This window comes from Amaranthus tricolor, chromosome 2 (genome assembly GCF_026212465.1).
Source record: "Amaranthus tricolor cultivar Red isolate AtriRed21 chromosome 2, ASM2621246v1, whole genome shotgun sequence".
NCBI lineage: Eukaryota > Viridiplantae > Streptophyta > Magnoliopsida > Caryophyllales > Amaranthaceae > Amaranthus > Amaranthus tricolor.
This window is the reverse complement of record NC_080048.1, coordinates 5,314,477-5,338,612: the sequence shown is the minus strand read 5'-3', so window position 1 is coordinate 5,338,612 and position 24,136 is coordinate 5,314,477. Positions and strand designations below refer to the sequence as shown.

The window sequence follows — 24,136 nt, the reverse complement described above, 5'->3', positions numbered from 1 at the left end:
ATTTGCAAAAGCTTTTTATTGAGGTTGTAAACTTTCAACTCATGGTATGTTTTTAACACTTGAACTTGTTTGTAGTTACTAGTTAGTATTAAATTTTCTTAGAGTTGCATATACTAAGCTATATGTAAAATGATTTGATTAAAAGTAGACATTAAGTAAATTTACAAGTGTAATTTATCTTTAAATCATAGAATAACGCCATTTAAAAAATTATATTTAATGCTTATATGCATTCCTAAATGCCATATACATTACAAGCATTTATTATTGAGATTTGTAAATAGAACTTGGCAACTACCCTTCATCCCTTGCTAAAACTCGCTCATAATTCACTCTATTTTTTGATCATGGGATACGCCGGAAAAAGAAGGGCTAGGTGAGATTCAATTCAAAAACCTTGCATGGGAAAGATGATAGTTATTCCAACTTAAACAAGATCCAATTCTCCACTCCTATTCACTCTTGTGGAGCCTTATTTGGACTAGTTTTCACAAAATAAGCAAAACTAAGCTACAAAGGGGGGAAAAGTACAAAATGGTAATCAAAATTCAATTGATGAATTTGAGTGCATAAATATGCCCACAGGCCAAAAGAAACTTCGAGTTTACAAATTAGATCGTTTCTGTCAACTAATGAGTATACATCGATGAATTTAGAGATGACGGCTAAAAAAAGGATAAGGAAATACAGACTTGAGTAGAAAAACACAAGAATATTATACTCTCGATTTGCATAAAATATAACCTTGTTTAGAGTTGTCCAATCCTCGGAAAGCAGCTCCAGACATGAGAATAATACCAACAAGTCATTGTGTGTAACAACATCATCAAAATGGTCTTGAGTCTCTTGACATAAAATTTCAGTTTCCCAAAGAGCAGCTCTCATAATCCACTCCAGGTCCGAATTCTTCGATAGTTTTTGTTGCGAGTGTCAGAACATCAACAAAAGCACTGAAAGATGCACGAAGAAATCTAGCTTCTACTGCTTCAAAATGCCTGTATGTAGAAGGAATGGCCACATAGTTGCAGAAGTCCAAACACAATTTTAAAGAAAAGGAAACAAATTGTTAAAGTCGCTCACACGAGGTATACAAGCTGGAGCAATGAATGAACGAAAAGCACGACTAAACAAGCTATAACATGTTAAATGTGTTCAGACTTGATTTCAAGGAAATCAATATTTTTCGATGAAGAAACTCACACTGCAAGCTTCCCTTCGGAGACTGACATCACCCTCTTTACTTTATCTGGTTGTAACTGCCGATGATTATCCCCAGATTAAAATAAATCTACTATCAGTGGTAACAGTTAAGAGTGTCATGCACTGGTGTAAAGTCAAGGCTCACCTCTTTGTCAACATTTAGTGTTGCATACACAATGGAAGCTTTCTCCTCTGATTCAAAGTTCACTTCTAAGTCACTGCAGGAAAAATTGACTTTGTGACCAAACAGCTAAGAGCAAGCAATAATTGACTGTACTAACACTACGACAACTAAAAGAATAACTATTCTTCAAGATGGATTAATAATTCAAGCTATCGCGCATAGCATTGTTCGTTGCATAGATCTTTCATCAACAATTGGAAGACAATCTAGTCATCACATTTTTTAAAGAATTTTATGCATCGAAGTTTAAAGTTTGAACTCAATCAACTTGAGAGTAAAATAAGTATCTTTATAGATTCCAAAATAAATTCCTAATGACAACTTAAATACTTTATGGTTCAAGCAATCCTGAACTGAATGCACATATAGGGCTCGCTTGGATTGAGAGTAATAAAGGGGTAAAAAAAAGTCAAACTATTGAAATAAAGGTAAGTAGAGATGCAAATGACGCAATTGAAATAATTGTGAAAGATGTAGAATGAGAACAAACTAAAAAAGATGAATGAAAAAGGAAGATGATTTCCCTCATTCGGAGGAAAGTATTCCCGCACCCCCTCCTAGGGTAAATTTATACCCAAAATGAGAGAAGTAATTGATATAATAGTCATTTTTCATTACTTTTAACCAATTCTTCCATCTCTCTAACAATCAAATTCCTTAAACTTCTAAGTACCTTTGCTTTCCTACTTTGACTTTTATTTACCTCTTGAATATTTACACTCAATCAAAGCGGGCCCATAAAAGCACCAATTTTCTACCCAATAAAAATTTACCACTCAGATTGAAACCGATTATCCTCAGTAAGCAGGCTGTGCGAAGCTTAGAGTGTACAAAATCTATCCCTGCCTTTGTTTATTTGTAAATCTGATCCTGATGTGGCAGGATTTACCCTTACAGCCCTACGGTAGCGATGATTTTTTCCACTACTCCATCAAGTACCTTTTTCGTTAGCTCTGGCAAGAGACACTTCTACTGTTCTACAACAAAGCCAGTAAAGCCCGACACTAGGGAAGAAGGAAACAAAGAGACAAACTTCTAAATCTGAGTCACTTACAAGTACAACCTAATTATAGGAGCAGGGAAAAGCTAACATCATATGTTCCAAAAGCAAAATTGCACCTATATACATGGGTTCATGGTAAAGGAATGGAGATAAAGGATCTAGCAAATCTTTGTAATGTAAATGTATGGGCAATATCACAATTCATGAGGTCGGCTATGCATGGAGGATGTACATAACATGATTATACGTATGCATGAGACAAGCTGAAGGAGCTGAAGAAGAGGGACTCTTTGGCGGTAGGTGTAGACTTGCTGTTTCGCAGGTTTTTCCCGAGGCGAGGGACTCTTTGGCCCCATCATTTATGGGTATGGTTTGCCGTCTTCCATCCATCCCCGAATCTTAATCATAGTTTCTATGAGCAGAAAATACTGGGTATGATGATGATGATGAAAACAAGTAGTTGACAGTCGTACTAAAGTTGGGGAATTTTTGTCAAATTGGATGTCCATTTGTATTTATTTAATCTAAAGCTTACTTAATGACTCGTGTATTATAGCAAGCAAACCAGTGAAAAAAGAAGGTGATAGTTACCGCAATGCATATCTTTGCCAGCTACTAGGATTGCTTACATATCTCATATGACAAAACCAGGTTCATTTATGAATACCAAAGCAACTAAAATCCAAAATGCAAACTACCAAAAAAATGGTAGAAAGTGTGCACCTTAATGCAAGGGTACAAACTACAATGGCAGAAAACTACATTCCTCAAGGCCAAAAACATTCAGCACACCAGCTTTAAACCTAATTCAAAGTATAACAATAATTCCTACAGTGGTAGACCTTATTAAGGTCTATCTAATCTAATCTAATCAAGATACGGTACCATTTTGTCTCAATACTCAAAAAAATTTATTTCAACTTAATCCACAACAAGAAACACAGTTAGTGTTCATTTGAAAAAAGACTGCATTTATTTGATTCTTCAACATTTATTTTTGGGTCACACAATTCCTAATGAATACCTCTTGTTATCAAAGCTTGGATCCTTTCAGCTTCATGTAAAGAATGCTAACAGTTCATGTAACTTGAACAAAAAAACTTCAACAATAATTCAAAACCACACTAAAATGAAGCTCTTAATAAATTGTAACTGGTATCAATACAATACAATATACAATACAATACAATAAAAATAAGGGAAGGAATGCAATGGTATAACCATTAAGCAAAATAACCGGTTGAAGATACTAGCTAAAAACCTGTGGATAAAAGAAAGAGAGGAGAGACTGACCAGGTGAACTGCCATGGGGAAGCAAGGGTTTGTGCTTCCATTGTATATTTTTAAAAGATACACCTATCGCCTATGTGTCTGAGAAAATGAGTATCCTAGAAATTTAAATGCCAAGGTTAGTAGGAGACTACAGCTAAGTAGTAGAAACGAAAAATGAGCGGACCAAGAAATTCCAATGTGAATTGGAGTACAAAACAACCAGTCATATAGAATTTCAAGATGCACTATGTGGCCAACAGTTATTAGGGGTGTGCAAACTGGAGATGTGGTCTAACATGAAATCCGGATATAAACAATCAAATCTTGAAATATGCAGTTCAATTCCTAGTAATCGGGATACCTAAATATTCTCATCGGATATACTGATAATCTGAATTCATTGAAATTGAGTTTTCTCCCTAATTTATAACAATCAACTACCTAAATTTGAATTTCAAATATAAAACATTGAGAAAAACGAAAGAGAACGAACAGAGAGAAGTAACCAAAGACATCTATTAAGGCTCATTTTCAAGGTGCAAGCAAAACTGCTCATTAGCCAGTATCTGCAGAGTTCATCTCATGTGTTTCTCATGTATTGATTCATACAACCCTAGAAACAAAAATGTATGTTTTTTACTACTGAAAAATGACAATCAATCACTAACAGATGCAATAATACTCTCGTATCCACAATAGCTTAACCCACACCCACAAAAAGCTCAGTATTCCAAGATGATACAATGACTAAATAAATGAAAATTCACTAATTAGAACCCTAATGACCAAAATCAATGGAAATTAAACAATAATAATACAATAATCCAGAAGAAACCAGATATCAAGAAACGAAAATGACTCTAATTACAAAAAAGGAGGAGTCTTAAAATTAAACTAATGATGAAGGGCGTAAAAACATGAAAAGTACTAAACAAATATACTACTGTAACAATCCAGAGTTGAAGTAATTAAGCAAAAAATTCTACATGGAAGAGAATGTACTTGCTACTGTGCAAATTCATGAATTGAAATACAATAACTAGAAAATGCATTGTGTAGAAGATTAATTACAAGTTCATATGAATTGAAATACGAATTTGGGAATATCTTATTGGGATGAATTTGAATGAATCAAAAAAAAATTAAGAAACTTATAAGTATAACAAAAATACCTGGGAGTGGGAAGAAGAGAATGAATAAATGAGGAGGAATTTGGCGATTAACAAGAACAAGAAATTGGGAACTCAAGAACTACTCAGGAATTGGGAAGAAGACGAGGAAAATCATGAAGAACAGTCACAAATAGGGCAGAAAATGAATTTAAAAAATATAAGTAAAAATTAAATAAATATTATGCCTAAATATTACTCCCTCCTGTTTATAGAAAAGGGTATATTTGTATTTTGAACCAAGACTAAAGAGGGGTTGGGGACCATTTGAAAATAGGTGGAACACTTTTTTTTTTTTTTATAAAAGGTATTGATATTTATGTGTTATTGTGTTGTTGTAGTAAGGGTGAAAGGTAAAAAAATGACAAAAATAGAAATAGAACATTTTTAGTGAATTGGCCTAATAGAAAAATATCTCATTCTCTATGAATAGGAGGAAGTATTGATTTATTTAATAAAAAAATAAATAAATAAATAAATAAATATCATTGATTCAATGTAATAATCGACTAATTGTTTAATTATGAATATATCGGGCTATACTTGTACCCTCGTAAAAAATTAACTCATATCTATAAAAAATTAACTTATATTTCCTCCGTTCCACAATAACTGCTATATTTTCTATTTTTGGCAATTTCATATTACTTGCTACATCTTCGTTTTTTAGTAATAAAATAATCATTTAAAGTTCTACCTACCCCTATTTTTATCCTACTCTATACTCTATAATAAAATACTATATCATACTTTATAAAGTAACTTAACAACCTATTTTTCCTTTTACTTTTTCAATTAACAATAATAAAATACTATACTCTATAAAGTAAACAATCAGATACAGTGTAGGTCAATCACTTTTCTTAATTCCCGTATCCATGCAAATGTAGCGACTAAAACGAAACGGAGGAAGTATATTGATTTGAAGCATCGTAACTCGTAAGTGACTCAAATACAATCTAATGTTGCCCAGTAACTGTTTAGGCATTACCCGTAAAATTAAGGGAGTTACTCTATTAAACATCACCACCCTTTTCATTTTATCACAACCCCTCAATGAAAATTATGAATTTGCCCTTAGATTTTAAAAAATTATGAATTTGTCCCTAGACTTTAAAAAATTATGAATTTGCCACTAGACTTAAAAATTCTTAACAAATGTAAATCGCACTTAATAACACTATTATCACTTTAATCCCGAACATTTTTAATGTAATTCGAAATTTAAAAAAAAAAAGAAATTAATACCAGACGCACAAAAAGTGCGACTGGAATTATTCTTTTTATTATTTTTTTATTAAACTATTAATAAAAAATTAAAAATTAATTAACAACTAAATTTTAATTTATATATTTTTATTATATTAAAAAATAATTAAACATTTAAATAAATTATTTAAATTCAAAACTAATTATTATAATAACATTATCATAATATAATAATATATTAAAATAAAATAATTTTTTACAACATTTATTAAATAACAATAACTTAAAAAATAAATTAATTAAACAAAAGAAATTTTATAATTCGAAATCAAAAAAAAAAGAAAAAAAATAATAATAATAATTTCAGTCGCACAAAAAGTGCGACTGGTATTTTTTTTTTTTAATTTCGAATTATAAAAGTTCTTTTGTTTAATTAATTTATTTATTTTTTAAGTTATTGTTATTTAATAAATGTTGTAATAAATTATTTTATTTTAATATATTATTATATTATGATAATGTTATTATAATAATTAGTTTTGAATTTAAATAATTTATTTAAATGTTTAATTATTTTTTAACATGATAATAAATATATTAATTAAAATCTAGTTGTTAATTAATTTTTAATTTTTTATTAATAGTTGAATAAAAAAATAAAAAATAAAAAATAATTCTAGTAGCACTTTTTGTGCTTCTTGTATTATTTATTTATTTATTTATTTTTTTATTTTGAATTACATTAAAAATGTTCGGGATTAAAGTGATAATAGTGTTATTAAGTGCGATTTACATTCGTTAAGAAATTTTAAATCCAGTGGCAAATTCGTAATTTTTATTTGGAAGGGTGGCGATAAAATGAATCGATAAACACATGTCAAAAAATTAGTAGCTCTTTGTCCAACCAAATCAAATAATTCTACCTGAAAACCAATTTTGTATCCAAATCGATTGCTGCCCAAAATGGACAAACCAAACCCAAATCAAAATTGTTCTTTGCAACTAATTTGTATTTTTTTCATAAACCAACTAATTTGTATTCTTCAACAAAAGTAGCTTGATATTAAATTTTTAAGCAACCTCATAAGAATTTGGCTAATAAAATTGGAAATATTTAACCTATGCAAGATTTCAAATGGTACGAAAGGGCAAGACATACAATGTTGATGCAGCGTTGGGGGATGAAGCAGAAGTAGAGACTTGAATTCGGATGAAGAATTGAAAAAATATATATGTAATCATAAATTTTTTACAATGAAGAAATATGGATTTAAAATATAAAAAATTAAATTGAAATATAATGAATCTCAACCAAAAATAATAACATAGAACTAAAAGTATAATGCAAATATGTTAAGTTAAACTTAACCAAAATTCGTAGTCCCTCTGAAAGAAAATGGTTCAAGAAAGCATAATGGTCTATTCATGTTTACAAGAAACATGTTCACAACATACCATTTAGAGAGTAACCACAACCACTAGTTCTCCACTCCATTAATATCAACTAATGAAATTTCTCTTCTTTTGTAATCAAGTCTTTGTTCAGATACTTTGAAAAACTAACTACAAGGATTTAACAAGTAGATAATAGGATTGGCATATATGACAATAACCAGCAGCCATGATGAGATTATGGACTCCACTCATTTCTTTCCAGCAGCATTACTCTCAAGTTCCCTCCTTAATTGTAGAGAAAAGTCGTCGTTGACATCATCATCATCCCAGTCATCTTCCCATTGTTGTGTCACCTCCTTTCCTTCTTCCTTGCTATCCCACTCTGTAAATTCAAACATATAAAGAAACTGAAATAAGAGGAAAGATGAGTTCACATAGCTATTTATCTTCACATGTCCATAAAGAGTAAGTATTAGCTTATCGAAACCTAACAAGCAAATGAAAGCAAGGTCAAAATAAATATTCAAAAATTATTCAAGAGTAAACATCAAGTTTAACGAAACTGCATGAACATTTGTTTCTTCTATATAAGGCAGAAATTGCTGCTTATTTGATAGTCCAACCATCATCATCATTATCCCAATGAGTCTCTCTCAAAGCAGGGGTCCTTGTTTGATAATCCAACCGATTTGGTAAAATATAGGATCTCTTCAATATCATCCACCGCATCCACAATCAACATTTTCCAAGGGAAGGTAATAGAAGGAGTGCCAAGTGCCTCATAACATATGTACATAACCATTAACCATTTACGCTCTACAGACACCTAGTGCAACCATTAACATATGTACTTGTCTACCTAGTGCAACCATTTTCTTCTTTCATGATTATACTAGATAGGAAATGTCATGAGTTCTCCAGAAACCTCCCTCCATTACTTCTTTCATAACCTTTTTCTCAATAATTAAATAACTAAAGATTCTACAGGCTTAGCATATAGAACTGATGATCCAATGGGAAAACAACTGCATCATACCTTCAATTAGGACATAAATGAGTATTAATATCATTCTAAGTACAGTGCATACTGTTGTCTGCTCACCGCTCACCGCTCACTGCTCACTTCTCACTTTTCGCTTCTCACGTAACTATAGACTGAATCTCATGTCAGCAAACTATTCAAATGACCAACAGACCCTTGAGCAACTTAATAATAGACAAGATGATCAAAGTTATACTTATAAGTTAAAATCTTATAAAAACAATAGTCACATGAAGTACGTGAGAGTTATAAGTTGCAAAACATGGATAGCTCTAAAAAATACTCTATCAGTCCCTTTGAAATTAAGTTGAGGGAATTGGAGTATGTAATTAATTTTTAGTTGGAGAATAAGACAAAAAATAAGTGCATGTAAAAAATACATGGATGAAATGATGAGAGAATGAGTTTGTTGATGATATTAAAAAGAAAGCGAGAACACAACCATAACAATGTTGCAAAGTAAAAGGGACGGATCAAAATGGAAACTGTATCAAATTCAAAGGGACGTAGGGAGTGGCTCCATCAAATTATCTCGTAAAACCCTTCACAGGCAGCTCCATCAAATTATCATTTTTAGTTTACTATACATGTGCTGATAGCATGTTGGAGCACAGAGAGAACCAGCAAGCCAGTATGTGAAATTCATGTGGGATAGACAGAATGCTAGCTCCAATATCCTTTTGAATAGAGAAATAACCTAAGGAGGATGAGAGAACAAAATAGTCATAACGGCGCAAGTGGATAGAGAAAAAAGCCATCTCCAGAACATCCAACTTAGAATTTTATTCCTCAACAGTCCAGTACAACAATGGTAACAATTCATGCATCTTTTTACCCAAATCCCCAAAACAGAACAATAATATAAATCAATAGTGATTTAAGAGAAAACTATGAACCATTAAATTAAAGAAAGCATAAATTGAATGATGGTGTGAAAAATAGAAAATAGGTTAACTAGACTAAAATTAATTGATAATTCGCACAAATTGAAAAAATGTGCCCGAGTATCTTTCAGAAGTTTTGCACAAAGTTGGTTCTTTTTCCCGTGCAATTACAATGATTTATCACTAACTTTTTGTATATAGCTAATACCATCAATTTAATTAAATTGGTCAAAACAAACACTAACAAGCTGATCAAGCTATTCATACCATACAAAGAACCACTGAATAAAAACTCATCCGTTACATTATGTAACGATACGTGTTATCACGTTATTTAACTTGTTTAAGAGTGTGATTGTAAATGTGTTATGTGTTTGGTAAAGAGAGTCTATAATTGAATGTGTTATATGTTTCTTAATGTTCTTGCTACTTGCTAAAATTCAACATAATGAAGAGAAGAGAATATATCCTTTTTTTTCAAAACGTTTGAGTAGAGAAAGTGCCAATAACTCTTGTCTAAGCTTCCTTCCAACTCAACAAAGTCGAGCACAATCGAATAATCCTCTTCTATCATCTACTTCTTCTCAAGATGAAGATAAAGAAAGAGAAACTACTTCAACTTTCAAAACCTCAACCTCGATAAATGAAGGAAAATTAACTTTTATTGATGTTTTGAATCTTATTCAAGACCCCGAAAAAAGGAGAAGGATGTCTCAATTTTACCCAATTTTAATTAATATTTTTGGTTGCCACCATTTGAAGATGAGGATAACGTTAATTGATCGCTTTTATATTACTTTGCCCTTGGCTTGGGATTAATATGCTTCCACAAATTATTTTGTAGGAATGAAAAAATCATTTAGCTGATTATCTTGTATTAGTATCCTCTCTATTACTTTTCTCTATGGATTTTGACACCTACTTTAGAATAAAAAATAAAATGTCAAAATCCCCCCAATTAAAACTCCATCAAGCAATTATAGACATTAGATGGAGTAATGGACCCTTCATTACATTTCAAGTAATGGGGAGGATCCTAAATTGTTTTATCTTACAAACAAAACTGCCGAAATTTCTGCTTACAACATATGTTGGTACCCTAGAGAGTTTGAACAATGGATCTACCCTGATTACTTGCTATAATTTGCAAATTGGACAATTCAATATAAGAGTGAGCATAAACCTAGCATCTATTTTCGTTCTCGAAATCAAAAAGAGATATGTTAAAATATGATCAGTGGGACAACAATAATTCTGAATCAATTAAAAGAGAATTTCAGCGACTAGATTAGGGTTTTAAAATGATTACCAAGATCGATTTCGAACTCCTCGAACTCATCATCGTCTTCAAATAGATCCATTTTAGCTTCTTCGGAAACAGGTTTAGTAGCCTCATTGGTTGCCATTGCCTGTCAAGTTCAAAATCAACACATAAATGAAACCCTAAACTTTCCGAATAGCTAGATATTCAATTTAGCAAAATTTATTTTAATTTTCTAAACAAAAAAAGAGGAACTGGAGATGAAGAAGTAATTAAGCAGAAAACTTACTGAGCAGTTCTTTGTGTCGAAGAGAGAGTTAGCTCGGGAAATTATGGCCTTTGTGATCTTCGTGATTAAACAATTGTGGCTTTTATACTCCCTCGGTAAAAAGGGGCAAGTAATATTACTTTATATTTTACAGAGAATTGAGAAAAAATAGTGGCCGACATGAAAAATTAAATTAAAAATATAGATAAAAGTTTAAGAAAAAATATATGTAATAGTGAAAAATAAAATTAGGATAAATTTAATGAAATACACTAAAATAAATTAGATTATTTCAATGGGATAGAGAAAGTATGTAATTGGGTTGTTATAAAATTGTACAAATATCTCATTAGTATAAGAACAACTAGCTTGTGAGAGATTGTGCCTCTCTAAAAGACAACTCTCATTATCACAATTCATCACATTATTAAAAAAAAACAAATTATACATGCTCGACATTATAAAAACGAAAAAGTAGAGATCGGCAAATTTTCTCGCCATAGTTATATGTTCTTTACCCTTCAATCATGAAGCCTTTCTTTAACTTTCTTGCCATAGTTGTATATTCTTTACATTTCAATCCTAAGAATTTTTTTAGGAATTTTAACATTGCGTAAACATCTATTTTTGGATCTTAAAGCACATACTTTAGTAAATAAAATATATACTTTTTGTCTCTTAAAGCAATTACTATTGGATTCTAAAACACTTATTTTGAGTCTTACAACAAATACTATGTGTCGTTATTATTTTATGGGTTCTAGGCAAAATGAAAGAAATAGACCCTTTTACATGGAAGATCGATTTCGATCTTTAATGAATATTTAACAAAATAAAATTACAATTTTACAACTAATATTTTGCGTTCTACATGAAACACATGTGAGATTGGTCAAAAACTTCCATTTTCATTGTACTTCATGGATAAACCTTACATTTCATATTACATCACCAACATCTCAAATAAAGGATAATACTACTTATTATATCGAGTACATCATACCCCTATTGCATTATCATAATCCAAACAACAATTTTTTTTTCCCTATATTCTCATTTTAACATTTTATAACCAATGTATTCAATTTAAATTGTGCTTTCATCCTCTATAATTGAATCTTCTTCAACTTATCCTCCATCCTTGTCTTCATCATCGCAACTCTTCCATCACCTTCTCCAATTGCATCGTTATCTTCACCTTCAGAAAGTCCATAGTCCTTTTCCATAAGAAGAATGAACGATCTTCATTTTAAAATAAACAAACAGAATTCAACTAACAGATTTCATCATAAATCAACAGAAATTAATAAACAAACAAAAATTAATTAACACATCAAATTCAAGGAATAAAATTAACTACTTTAATATGTCACTTACTGGCCAATAAAGACATAAATAATTTTTTAAAGGACTTATAACAACTACTTTTAGGCCATAAAATACTTTGAATGAGTCTTAAAAATTGACTATTTGCTTTCGTCTCCTCTTAATGAACATTAAATCATGTGAACCATATACTACTTTCTTGATCATCTTTAATCAAGTATCTTACTTGTCTATTCAACATTTTGGAATAGTAATAGGCTAAATTATTTTATTTATTTCCCTCCAAATGCAAATAAAATGAACAACTCTAGAATAGTGGTATGCACTAATTTATGGCATAAAAAATGAAGGATTTAGAACCATTGACGTGATGTTAGTAATATCAAAAGCGCTTGTGGTTCAATGAATAAAACATCCGCATGTTGTTCAGAAGGTTTGGGGTTTGATCCCTACTGGACGCAGATATTAACTGAGGGATTCTAAACTGCGTACATTCTCTTTACTCCTTCCTTGAAGGGAATAGGTATCGTTTGTCCTCATCTTTCAAGAAAAAAAAAATCCCCCACTCGAATCTTGCATTGTGTGGGATATTTGGAGTGTCCTTTATCCTTTATCCTTACCTTTGACGTGATGTTAGTAATGGCTTCTTTCTCAACGCCTCCATTTGCTTGCAGTGAAAATAATTAGGATGAATGAAAAATATGATAATGAATATGTTGATGGCCATGCACGTTGAACATGATGATGATAATTGATGAAAGATGGTGTATCATTAACGAAAATAATAATCATTTACGAAGTATTTTAGTTTAAAATTTTTTATAATTTTTTAATTGTTCGAACTGGCTTAAATGAATTGTCTTTCAAAGAGACGGTCTCATACAAGCATTTGTGCAATAAGAAAGATAGAAGTGGGCTAGGTCGACATGTGGGCCACCCAGAGGCATGATCTCGTCTATATACAACTTGAAACACTATGATTTAGACACGATATAGACAACACGTGGATGATTCAGAACGACATGATTTCCTTGTTATGAACTTAATCCAAAATATTATGCATATTTCTCAATATTTCATCATATTTTCTTTTGATCAATTGATCCTACTCTTTAAATAGAAAATGTACGCAATATTTTAGTTTGGACTTCAAGTTTATAGACAAAATTTTTATCAAGACCATCTCACCATGAGACGGCTTAATATAGACTGACTCAATTTTTAATTTCTTAAAATTTAATAAAACTATAATTTTTTAGTTAACTATTGTGTAAGTTTAATTTTGGATTGCATGTATGACCCGTGTTTTATATGGGCCCGTCTCACGATAAGACAGTCCCATACTATTTTTGGGTGATTAAATACGACACGACATAACACTACTTAGCATGATACAATTTAGTACAAGGCACAACAAACACGGTACATGAACGATTAACACGACACGTGAATATCCCATCACAACATGATGTCAATGGTTAAGAGTTAAAAACCACGATGGTTTAATCAACGGGTAAAAGTTCCCTACGTCTCTATATTATGCGACACAATGTACACAAATCTAGCCCTTTCCACCATCAATTTCCAATTTCCAATCTTATCTACTAGCAATTCTTTCGAATTGAATTGTTCTCCCAAACTTCATCCCTAAAAACCTTTTGAAATCACGGGAAAAAACCCTAATTTCTTGAATCTCTTAATCAAATGGGAGAATCGAAGATGTCAGAGATGTCGTTACCATCTCTCTACGAACAAGCTCGTAAAATTCACGAGTTGGCTTCTGATGTCTCCGTCGACCAGGTACTTCGTTTTTCTGTCATTTCTTGTTAATTTGTTTAATATAATTTTGCATGACTTTTTCTTTGAAATTTTTGCCATTGATGGGAGATTTGATTATTGAAGGCTTAACTTTCAGGAAACTTTACGAAAAGCGTGTGAAACGCTGGAGAAGTGCGAGGATATGATTAGCAAATTGGGATTATTTTCGTCTAATGAAACTAAAGATGATATTAGCACTGCTAATCTCAAGTATATTTTGGTAATTCTCGTTTTTTTTTCTTTTTTTTATCTGAGAGAATATAATCAATCAAATGTTGCTGATATTGTACAAAATGATTGAGTTTATATTGCCATCAACCTGTTTATGATCCTTTATTTGGTACCAAATTTGTTAATGAACATCAATTATATTGCTTAATGCTGGCTCATACCTAGCCGAGGCAGGGAGGACGAGTGTAGATGTAACCTCTTTAGCTTATAATAACAGAGAAATTTTTGCGATTGACCCTTGATGTGTAATGTGTTCTTTTCTATTCTTATTGCTGGGTGATTTTACAATGGGTTTTGAATGAACTTGTGAAAGTTTATGAGTACGATTGTATAGTGAAGCAGTCACAAAGTGGCATTTTTCCCCGCTAGTTTCTATATTGTTCTGATTTTATATTTCTTGATATGATTGATGATTTTCAAATGGTTTTTTGAGCACACAAGCCTAGAAGGCCGAAGTTATGGGCTTTTATAAGATTGATTGTGTGGTATATAGGATAAGTGATTAAGTTTAGGTAAATTATCAATGGTACCCTTAGAGTTTTGGCACTTTATCAATGGCACCCCTAAGTTTTTTTTTTTTTATCAATGGTACCCTCGTACTATTGAGCCTGTTACAATCGTAACCTTTTAAAATTTTTTCCGTCAAAAATTGTCTTTCTTTTTCTTTTATTTTTCAATTCAAAACATAAAAGAAAGTTAATGGTAATGATATTGGACGGAAAAGTTAAAAAAGGTTGCGGTTGTAAATCACTCAATAATACAAGGGTACCATTGATAATAAAAAAACTTGGGGTATCATTGATTAATTGCAAAAACTTAGGGGTACCATTGATAATTTCCCTTAAGTTTATGGTTTTCTATATCAAAAATTGTATAGAAGAGTTTGAACCTGGTTCAACAAATATGCTTATCAAAAGTGACATTCTTCTTCGTATGATTTCATGTGGTTGGAGTGTAACACTTTGAAAAAGTGGATACCCATGGTTTGGAACAAAATTCTTACTGGCATTACTCTTTGGTCCCAGGTGGATCTTACTCATTTGAGCCATATTATAAGTGTTGCGGTTGCCTTGTTTCTTGCTGTAGTACTTGCTCTACATAATCTTATTCTTATGACTTTCGATTCATCCTAAAATTTGTCCTAATCCAATTAAATATGTCAAAGTTTTTCAAATTCACCCTTGGTCATCAAGGAATGGAAAACTACTTTTTGAAAATTGTTGAAATTTAGCGAAAAATATTTACGTGATCAAATTTAGCTTCATCTTGGTGGAAAAATACTTTCGGAAAATTGTTGAACCTTGTTGGAAAAATTATTTGCATTATCAGATTTAGCTTCATCTTGGCCGAAAATGATGTCTTCTTCTTAACACTATCCATGTTATCATATTTGCCTTATCAGACTTAGCTTCATCTTGGCGGAAAATGATGTCTTCTTAACACTATCCAAGTTATCTTTCTAAGGAGAAGCTTTTTTCATAGAGTTTGTGTTATTTGGAACTGTTGATGACACACACTGCTTAGTTGATTGCTACTGTTTGTTTTGGTACGCTCACAACAGATCTATCTATTCTATTAAGTGTCAGTAGATAGAGTTATTTTGGCACTGTTTTGATGTTTGATTTTAGGTAGAATAAGAAAAAGTATTTGAAATGTGTGGATGAGATAAAAATTAAAGTTTAATGTGTGAATTGGAATTAAAGAGTGATTGTGAGATCATTTCCAAACTAAAAAAAAAATATAAATATAGCAAATTTAATGGGATGACCTAAAACGAAATGTAGAAGAACTCCTAGGATGGAGGTAGTACTTAAATAGTAACTAATGACATGATTGCTGAAAGTATGATTTATTTTCATTTTCCTTTATGTATTTGATGGAGGATGATATGGCTAGAGCTAGAGATAGCTAGTGAGCTTTCATATCAGGTTTTGTTTTGAATATTGATGGTTTTAGTTCAAGTTGCATCCTCATTAACAACTTATTTGGTTCAATTATGGGTTGGTTAGAATCATCTCAATGTTAGGGTGGGTCATACGTGAAGAATATTGTCAATTAGCTTATAATAAAAAATCAATAATATTAGAGATATGAGTCCTGAAGCGACCAAATTTTGTCCTGTACTTCTTTATCATATGGTTCATGTTCAATTGTTTACTGTAATTTTGGGATACAGTTAGGGAATTTGGATCAGGAAGGCTGAGTTAAAATTAAAAATCTGCTCCGTTTTAGGATAGTTGTGCTCCAATAACCAAAAATCTGTTCAGTTTCACTTTGATGCCCCTTTTGCTTATTTCTGTTGCTTAATTTGAAGTCCTTTCCATAGTTATGACATCTATTAATATGTGACTCACTGAACTGTTTGAGGAGCACATGATTTGGTGGCCATTTATTCTGTAGTTATACATTTGGATAAGCAACTTCACCATGCTTGCTCTTGCTATTGTTGAACGGATGATAATTGACATGTCTTATTCATTGTATTACAGGCACCATATTATTTGGGTGAGTTGACTGAAAAAATCTCACAGGAAGATCGGTTACAAATTGTAAAGGCTTCGCAAACAAAACTGAAGGTATTTTTTTTCTCTTTAACAGTGAATCTTAAATGGTTAAATGTATGGGAAAAAGAAAGAGACCGTTTTTGTCATTATACATGAGGTAGTAAAATATAACTTCATGCTTAACAGAATTTTATTAAATCAAGAATCTTGAAACTGGGTGAAAAGATAACCTAAAACGAAGCTAGAAGGCATAATATTGAACCAAGGGGTTTGTTCCCCTTTTCTTTTAAATTTCTTTTCTGGTTTTCTTGTGGTAGAAAATAAGAGGGATTCAGATCAAAAAGGGCTGAACATTTCAGCACACATCATTACTTGTATATTTAACATTCTGATCTGCAGATATTCTGTGCCAGTAAGTATTATTAGTAATTAGTGCGAGAGTTAAGAGTATTTTGATTTATTAATTTGTTAACCAAGTAACTTTTATTCAAGTGCATGCTCTTGTTGTCATGTTTCTTGCAGTCGTAGTGCATTTACTATAATCTTTAGTATGGAGTGCAGAGTGCTTTAATATAAATGTTCAATTTGTAGGAATTTGTGTCATTTTGTGAAGCCATGGAGCTCATACCTGAAGAAGAATTAGAGTCTTTTAGGCAAGGTGGTTCGAACACCTTTGCTGATAAAAGAGCCAAAAAGGTTGGTCCCAGTTAGATCTTTTTCTTAGTTTATGTTTAGTTTGCATATATTTCATTCTAGCTATATTGTTCTGTGCTTTCTGTACCAATTTGGTTCAATATTCTATGAATTTCAAGTTTCAAGTTTTCCTGGATGGGTCTTTTCTAGATTGCTCGGTTTAAACGACAGAAAGCTGCTGAGTCTAAACTACTGGAAATTAAAGAGCGTAGGGAACGACGTGGGCGTTCAACAAGAGCTTCAGCATTATCTACTCCAGTTGAGGCAGGAGAGGAAGATGTGTTGGATGATGATGGTGAGGAAGAGAGGGAGGTGTGTATATCTTCTATCCTTATATGCTATAAAATTTTATATTATCTGCAACACAAATAGGCCATCTCCACCAACACTTAAGATCTTGAACATTGGGGGGTTGAGTTAAATCATTCGTGATGTAGAGCTCAGATGCTTTGATCATAGTGGTTGCTGATTAGACTGTCAGATTGTCTAATTCATTATTGTTACCTCAATGCAATTAATTGGCTCACATTGGCTTCCACCTAGGCACGATTCTGGGAGTACCTTTTTAAAAACAAAGAGGATATATCTGTTTGATTTTGAAAACATCATTTGCAACTTTGCATTATATTAACTGTGCATGATTTTGTGGACTATTTTTATTTTCCTATAATAACCAGAAACAAAAGAACAATAAATATTTGTCCCCATCAATAATGGACATGGTTACATTGTCTAATAGTATAAAAGAATTATGTATGTTCAAATATATGTGATAAGGTCTTGTAGTGTTACTATGCCTGTTGGTTGCGACTTTTGACCTCAAAGTCTCTTTGAGTTATATTGTGGGAAAACCTGTACAGTCAATGTGCCTTGCCCAGCAACCCCAGCCCAGGATATACTAGCTTATGTCTGTTACAGATAGAAGGACAGTATCTTTTTGGCCCTTCGCTTGGAATTATTGATCTTTTGTTGTCCTCAAAACATATTTATATTGTATGTCTTTACAATGGTTGTATATACTTAGTTTAATTTAGAGGTCTCAATTTTGATTTGAGTTGGAGACATGTGTGAAACTCATTAATTCTAGAGGTTTTGCATTTCAAAAGATCATGAATTCTCCTGTGCATTTTCTGTTTGTCAATAGGAAAATCATCTGCAAGATGCCCCCTAATTAATTTGGGTTTTCCGTTGCAGGCTTGGCTTATCACCATCTCATTGGCACTTTGCAAGGTATCTTATAATAATTGCCAAACTGCTGCTGTATTGCCTCTATTTATTGGTGATCTTGTTAACTTTATTTCTTTTATTTAATTAGGCCTTGGATTTGCTTGAAATGTTGAAGAAAGAGGAAGAGATGCTTTCTGCTGTGAAGGAGAGACAGATGCAGGTATTGCTTGAGACATTTGTTTTTGAAATGGCATCAATTGTTGTGTAAACCTAATACATATTTGGTCATTTGCGTCCTCTATCTCACTGAAGATGGGACTGTGGGAGTTTAGAGTAAATTAGATAATGATCTGGTTGCCGTTAAGGTTTTTATAACGTCAATGCTGTAGTGAAGTTGCAATTTTTCTTCAATACATGTTTAGCATTGTAGATCAGGTAGAATGCAAATGCAATCCAATAAATAGAGAACCAACTGTTTTTGCAAAAAAAAAAAATATAGCAATATTATGTGCCTTTTCTCCCTCCATATTGAGCTCCTTCTTATGTTAGCAGGATGGGGGCAAGGAATTCAATGAGTCCATTCTAGATGAGCGTACGAGGAAGGCAGAATCGTGGCATCGTGATGCTGCTGTTCGAGCTCAATACACAAAACCAGCACAGCCTATAACATGTGCTACTTTTGCTCAAGATGTTTTAGAAGGAAGAGCAAACGTTTCACAGGCACATGAACACAAACATCAGCCCCTCATGTTTGGGCCTGCTAGTCTTGTGGGCGGGCATCTCACTACTGAAAGAGAGAGAATGATGGCACAGGTTTTTCAACCTGGTCACAGGTACAGTAAGCTCACAAACTTGGAGAACATTTTAATTCGGCAAAAAAAAACTGATTTCTTCTGCACTGGTTTTAGTACTATTTGTTTTCGTTTGAGTGTAGTCTATTTAATTGAATCGAAGAGAGGGGGTGTTGCCGTGAGTGGAGAGGCATGCTCCTGCACACTACTGAATGCCTTGTTTTCCAACTTTGTAATATTTTAGGAAAAACTTGAATTGAGATAAAATAGTTGTTTTAAGATAAAATAGCAAGTTACTTTGTTCATTCTAACTTCATCCCTCTCCCCTTCTTACTTGTGGGAAGGGTGAATAAGGAAGGAACTTCTTTTGTTGGGGAGGTTTGCATATTTCTCGTTACGTTGTTGTAATGTTGAATTTATGTGAATTTTCATATTGCTTGTTAGGTTACCAACCATGAGTATAGAGGAAGCTGGTGAAAGGGAGATGGAGATAATGAACAATTGGCAGGAGAATACTAAGAAGTTCATCGAGGAATCAAATTCCGCATGGTACAAGGATCCTATCAAACCAGGTCCCCCAGAGGAGGATGAAGATGATGACGCTGCAGTTGATAGAGCCAGAGCATTTGACGATTGGAAAGATGATAACCCCCGTGGCGCAGGAAACAAAAAGCTCACTCCTTGTGGTTGAACAAAAGTCGAAAACTTATTGTCGGGACAACACAGGTTGAATGACAATAGCTTTAGTAGTAGAATTTCCCGACTTCATTTGTAGATCACGGTATGCTTCTCCTGTGCACGGTTGTATGAGATATCTTCCCGAGCAGGTGAGTTACGCTTGTTACTGATTATTGAAATTTCAGTATATTGTATCAAGTACGAACTACATGCTGTAAATTAGAAATGAACTTCCGGTGGGTTGCATATGGATTATGACATACGTTCCATACTGTATTAGCTGTAGTTTGAATTAGTTTTGATGATTTATAATATTAAAAATTGAGATGGGATCAGCAAAGAACATGTCACATGTCTTTTAATAGTGCCCTCATGATGGTTGTTATGTTATGTTATGTAATAATACAATATTATGGGCATTTCAATTTGACCCAATATATTTTTCATTTTTCATTGCTGAGTATAGGCTTAGAACCATGAAGATTAAACCTATGTTTTCAAATGACTTCAATACACAATTTCCCTCCTGCATAACAGCATAAGTAAATTACAATATGATTTTGAAGATAAAAGAAAACTTCGAATATTTGCATGTTTTTTAATTTCTAGATTTAAGAGATAGAGTAGTGATACTAATACTTATTTCTGCTTGTGTGCAGAATCAACTTGACTTTCATTCTTCTATATTATATGTATTATAAGTTATACAATTTAATTTTAATGGGTTTTTAATCATATGAACGGTATCATGGACTAGACAAACTCAGACCTATATTGGCAGAGTGACACTTGTGCATAAGTTGAAGTAACGGACATTAATGATCATACACTCTAAATGAACGGATGAGCATCAACCGAAACTAAAAAAAACAAAGGTGAAACATAGTTGTAGTTTCATGATGATGGAACATGGTAGGTCCATCTTTTACTTGCTGATGGTACAATGAAACAACATAGATTTATCAACAGATCGTCCAAGTACAAGTAATACTCATACTCGTACAACACAGACAAATTAATTTTACGCACCAGAAATCTCTTAGCCCCATTTGATCTGAAAAACTGTCACGACCATCCAAACTAGCAATGTTCATTAGCTCAAGCGCTCCAGAGGAACTTCCAATTCTAGCTTGAGTTCCCATTTGATTTTGCACTTTTCGTCTACATGAAGAAGACGCTCGAGAACATCCTAGGGAGGGGAGTGCAAGATTTCCTTAACCCCAATATGATTTGTCAATGTTGCATATGAACGGGGATTGTAAACTACCACTCCCTTTCCTTGAGCAATCCTTAATCCTTAGGAGTTGGGACTAATTCACAAAAGAATATAAGAAACTAAACTACCGTCAAAATTTGATATTGCTACATTTCTTTTATGTCAAATCTTATTATATTTCTTTTACGTCAGATCGTACGAGAAGAAATATAGCATAGATTTTGCTACATTTCTTACGTCAGATCGTACTAGAAGAAATATAGCATAGATTTTGCTACATTTCTTTTATGTCAGATCGTACGAGAAGAAACATAGCAATCTCAATGAGACAGAGATAGTTTGCTTTTACACTCCGGAGCCAAAAGTATGTTGACAAAGAACAAGACCTACAAAGATTGTACTATACTCATTGGTGGTAGACTAGAAGGACATAGAAGCTCATAAATGGACCATTGATAGAAAATGATTGCTCAACAAAAAAATCCAAACAAATTTTCCATTAATTCATGAACATAACACTGAAAGACATACTTCTATTGAAAGATCAAAAAAAATGATATTCATTAAAACAGCCTGCACAAGTATGTCTTATACACAATTTCAAAGAATGAGTACAAGGAAAGGAATCAATCAAAAGGATGTGTAACAAAAGCCAAGTAATCTTAACTATTGGAAATTAAGGGGTTACTAGCATGATTTAACCCAAAACACCATAGTTAAAGATCTTAAAAGCTCAAAAACATGAATTCATCCTCTTGTTGATCACAACACAAGATCATCAAATGCAAACCCATACAAAACCCAAGATCAACTAGTGATCTTGAATTCAAAAAGACATCAAAATTTGCCCGAATTCGCATTATGAAGATCTAATTGATTGATGGTATACTACCATTATCATCTTCCCGGTATATCTCGCTCGTATAAGCTATGATCAGGGTGTGGAAAGGGCTAAAAGACAGCAGACCATACCCTTATCAAAATCAATGGTATACTATCTTTCAACACATTGAAAACCATGGCAAACAAACAACCAAATCCCAAATAAGATCAAACAAACAGCTAAATCCATCAACAATACAATCCAAACATGTCTTCTCCATATTTTCTTAGCTTTATGTCTTCCAACATTACTACCAATACCATCCATCAAATAATTACCATTTTGATGATTGATTTCCCTACTTTTAATCTCATTATCATCATAATCATAATCATTATGTGATAAAAAATCAGCCTTATCATCAACCAATGCTTCTCTACTGTTAGTCAAACTATCACCAGATAACTTCTTTTTCTTCAATCCTTTCCCAATTTTTGATGAAGATAACATTGATAAAGACAAACCCTTTTTGTTATTATTGCTTGAATTGTGATCTACCCCATTTGAAATCAAATGTAAATCATCAAAATCAATACTTTTTGACATTAATTTGGGGAAAATTGGATGAAGTTCACCTTGAAGGCTATAAGATGAGAACTTGAATTTTGATTTTCCTTTGATTAAATGATCAATAGTTTCTTTTAAACGACCCAAGAAACGAATTTGATCAGATTTAGCTAATTTGGAATCAAAAATCCCAAAAAAAACAAACCCATTGTTGATTAAAAAGGTGTAACTTCGATTGTGAAAAGTTTGAGTAAAAATGATGTGATGGGGTGGTACAAGATTTAGACATTGATGGGCAAATTCTTGGAGAGACGAGTCAGATGAGTTAAACTCAGCAAGAATCGTTGATGATTCTGATGAATGTTGATGAGCTATGCAAGTGTAAAGAACAAGATCTGGGTCTGAAATCATTGGAAAAAAGATCCTATTTTCCAATTTTGACAAAAAAAAAAAAGAAAAAAAAGAAACCCACTAAAAAAATAGGAGAATTGAGGTATGTAATTGATCAAATTGAAAAACCCACAAAGAAAAGTTGCTAAATTTGGATTAGATATCAAAGAAAATGAAAAACCCTGAAATTTAATTGAATAAATTTGGGTAGGAAATGATTTTATTAAGAAAATAGGTTAATCATTGCAAGACTTGATCTAATTCTGCTCACCTTTCTTTGTGGTTCTTGTTTAGAGTGTTGATTTTTGTGATTTGAAGAGAGAGAGAGAGAGAGATAAGTTGGGAAAGTAAGGATGAAAGGGTGTTTGGGAAAGAGACAGAAATTTAGGTTTTGGAATTGGAATCAAAGAAAATGAAATAAGGCATTGTTTTTACAGCAAAGTCAAGGGAGGATCCATCTAAGGTGGAGAGGGAGGTGTTGATGTGTGATGGATTGAAAGGAATTTTACTTAAAAAAGATTGGCCTTTAGTCCTTTGTGGATATTCAAATCAAGGTATCATTGATGGAGTTTAACGTACTTCCACCGTCATTATAGATACTATTGATTATGACATTTTCCTATACGATATGTTCCCTCCTATTCAGCTTATGTGTCTTATTTTCTTTTATGGTCAAGTCACCTTAATTGTCCCATTTTTATTTTGGGTATGCATTTTTGACTTTTATGCCCTTAGGAGTTTTATCCTATTTTCAATTATACCCTCTATTACCCATACTAATTTTCCTCCCTTTTAATTAATCAACATATCTAAATACTAATTAACATACCCACCCATTTAAACACTCCTTCCCTTTTTAACCCTAAAACCCTACCCATCCCCATTCCCCTTGTCGTTTTCGTATTGTACTCATTTAAGAATCCTAATTCTGGGTTGAAGCTTCACCTTCTTCCTTAAGTTCTTTCGTGTTGTTCTTTGATAACCCTAATTCTGGGTTGAAGCTTCACCTTCTTCCTTAATTTCTTTCGTGTTGTTCTCTGATAAC

General features: G+C 32.5%; 4 protein-coding genes across 4 annotated transcripts; 1 reads left to right on the top strand and 3 right to left on the bottom strand.

The window, feature by feature from the left end:
- Positions 1-535: 535 nt before the first annotated feature.
- Positions 536-5,009, bottom strand: LOC130806784 (uncharacterized). The gene is made up of 5 exons (XM_057671985.1): positions 4,832-5,009; positions 3,681-3,775; positions 1,346-1,418; positions 1,201-1,256; positions 536-995 (listed from the first exon to the last, which is right to left on the bottom strand). Exons 2-5 carry the CDS (start codon positions 3,719-3,721, stop codon positions 860-862), a joined length of 306 nt encoding a protein of 101 aa, XP_057527968.1. The 5' UTR covers positions 3,722-3,775; positions 4,832-5,009; the 3' UTR covers positions 536-859.
- A 2,428-nt stretch (positions 5,010-7,437) lies between these two features.
- LOC130806614 (protein DELETION OF SUV3 SUPPRESSOR 1(I)-like) lies at positions 7,438-11,141 on the bottom strand. Its single transcript, XM_057671759.1, has 3 exons — positions 10,909-11,141; positions 10,668-10,767; positions 7,438-7,814 (listed from the first exon to the last, which is right to left on the bottom strand). Exons 2-3 carry the CDS (start codon positions 10,762-10,764, stop codon positions 7,681-7,683), a joined length of 231 nt encoding a protein of 76 aa, XP_057527742.1. The 5' UTR covers positions 10,765-10,767; positions 10,909-11,141; the 3' UTR covers positions 7,438-7,680.
- Positions 11,142-13,639: 2,498 nt separating this feature from the next.
- On the top strand, positions 13,640-20,587 carry LOC130805141 (PP2A regulatory subunit TAP46). Its single transcript, XM_057669799.1, has 9 exons — positions 13,640-14,013; positions 14,129-14,251; positions 16,752-16,838; positions 17,358-17,462; positions 17,610-17,771; positions 18,654-18,689; positions 18,775-18,846; positions 19,179-19,459; positions 19,862-20,587. The coding sequence occupies exons 1-9, from the start codon at positions 13,918-13,920 to the stop codon at positions 20,106-20,108; spliced, it is 1,209 nt and encodes a 402-aa protein (XP_057525782.1). The 5' UTR covers positions 13,640-13,917; the 3' UTR covers positions 20,109-20,587.
- Positions 20,588-21,777: 1,190 nt separating this feature from the next.
- LOC130805142 (phytolongin Phyl2.2) lies at positions 21,778-23,608 on the bottom strand. The gene has a single exon (XM_057669801.1). The coding sequence runs from the start codon at positions 23,110-23,112 to the stop codon at positions 22,306-22,308; it is 807 nt and encodes a 268-aa protein (XP_057525784.1). The 5' UTR covers positions 23,113-23,608; the 3' UTR covers positions 21,778-22,305.
- Positions 23,609-24,136: the final 528 nt, after the last annotated feature.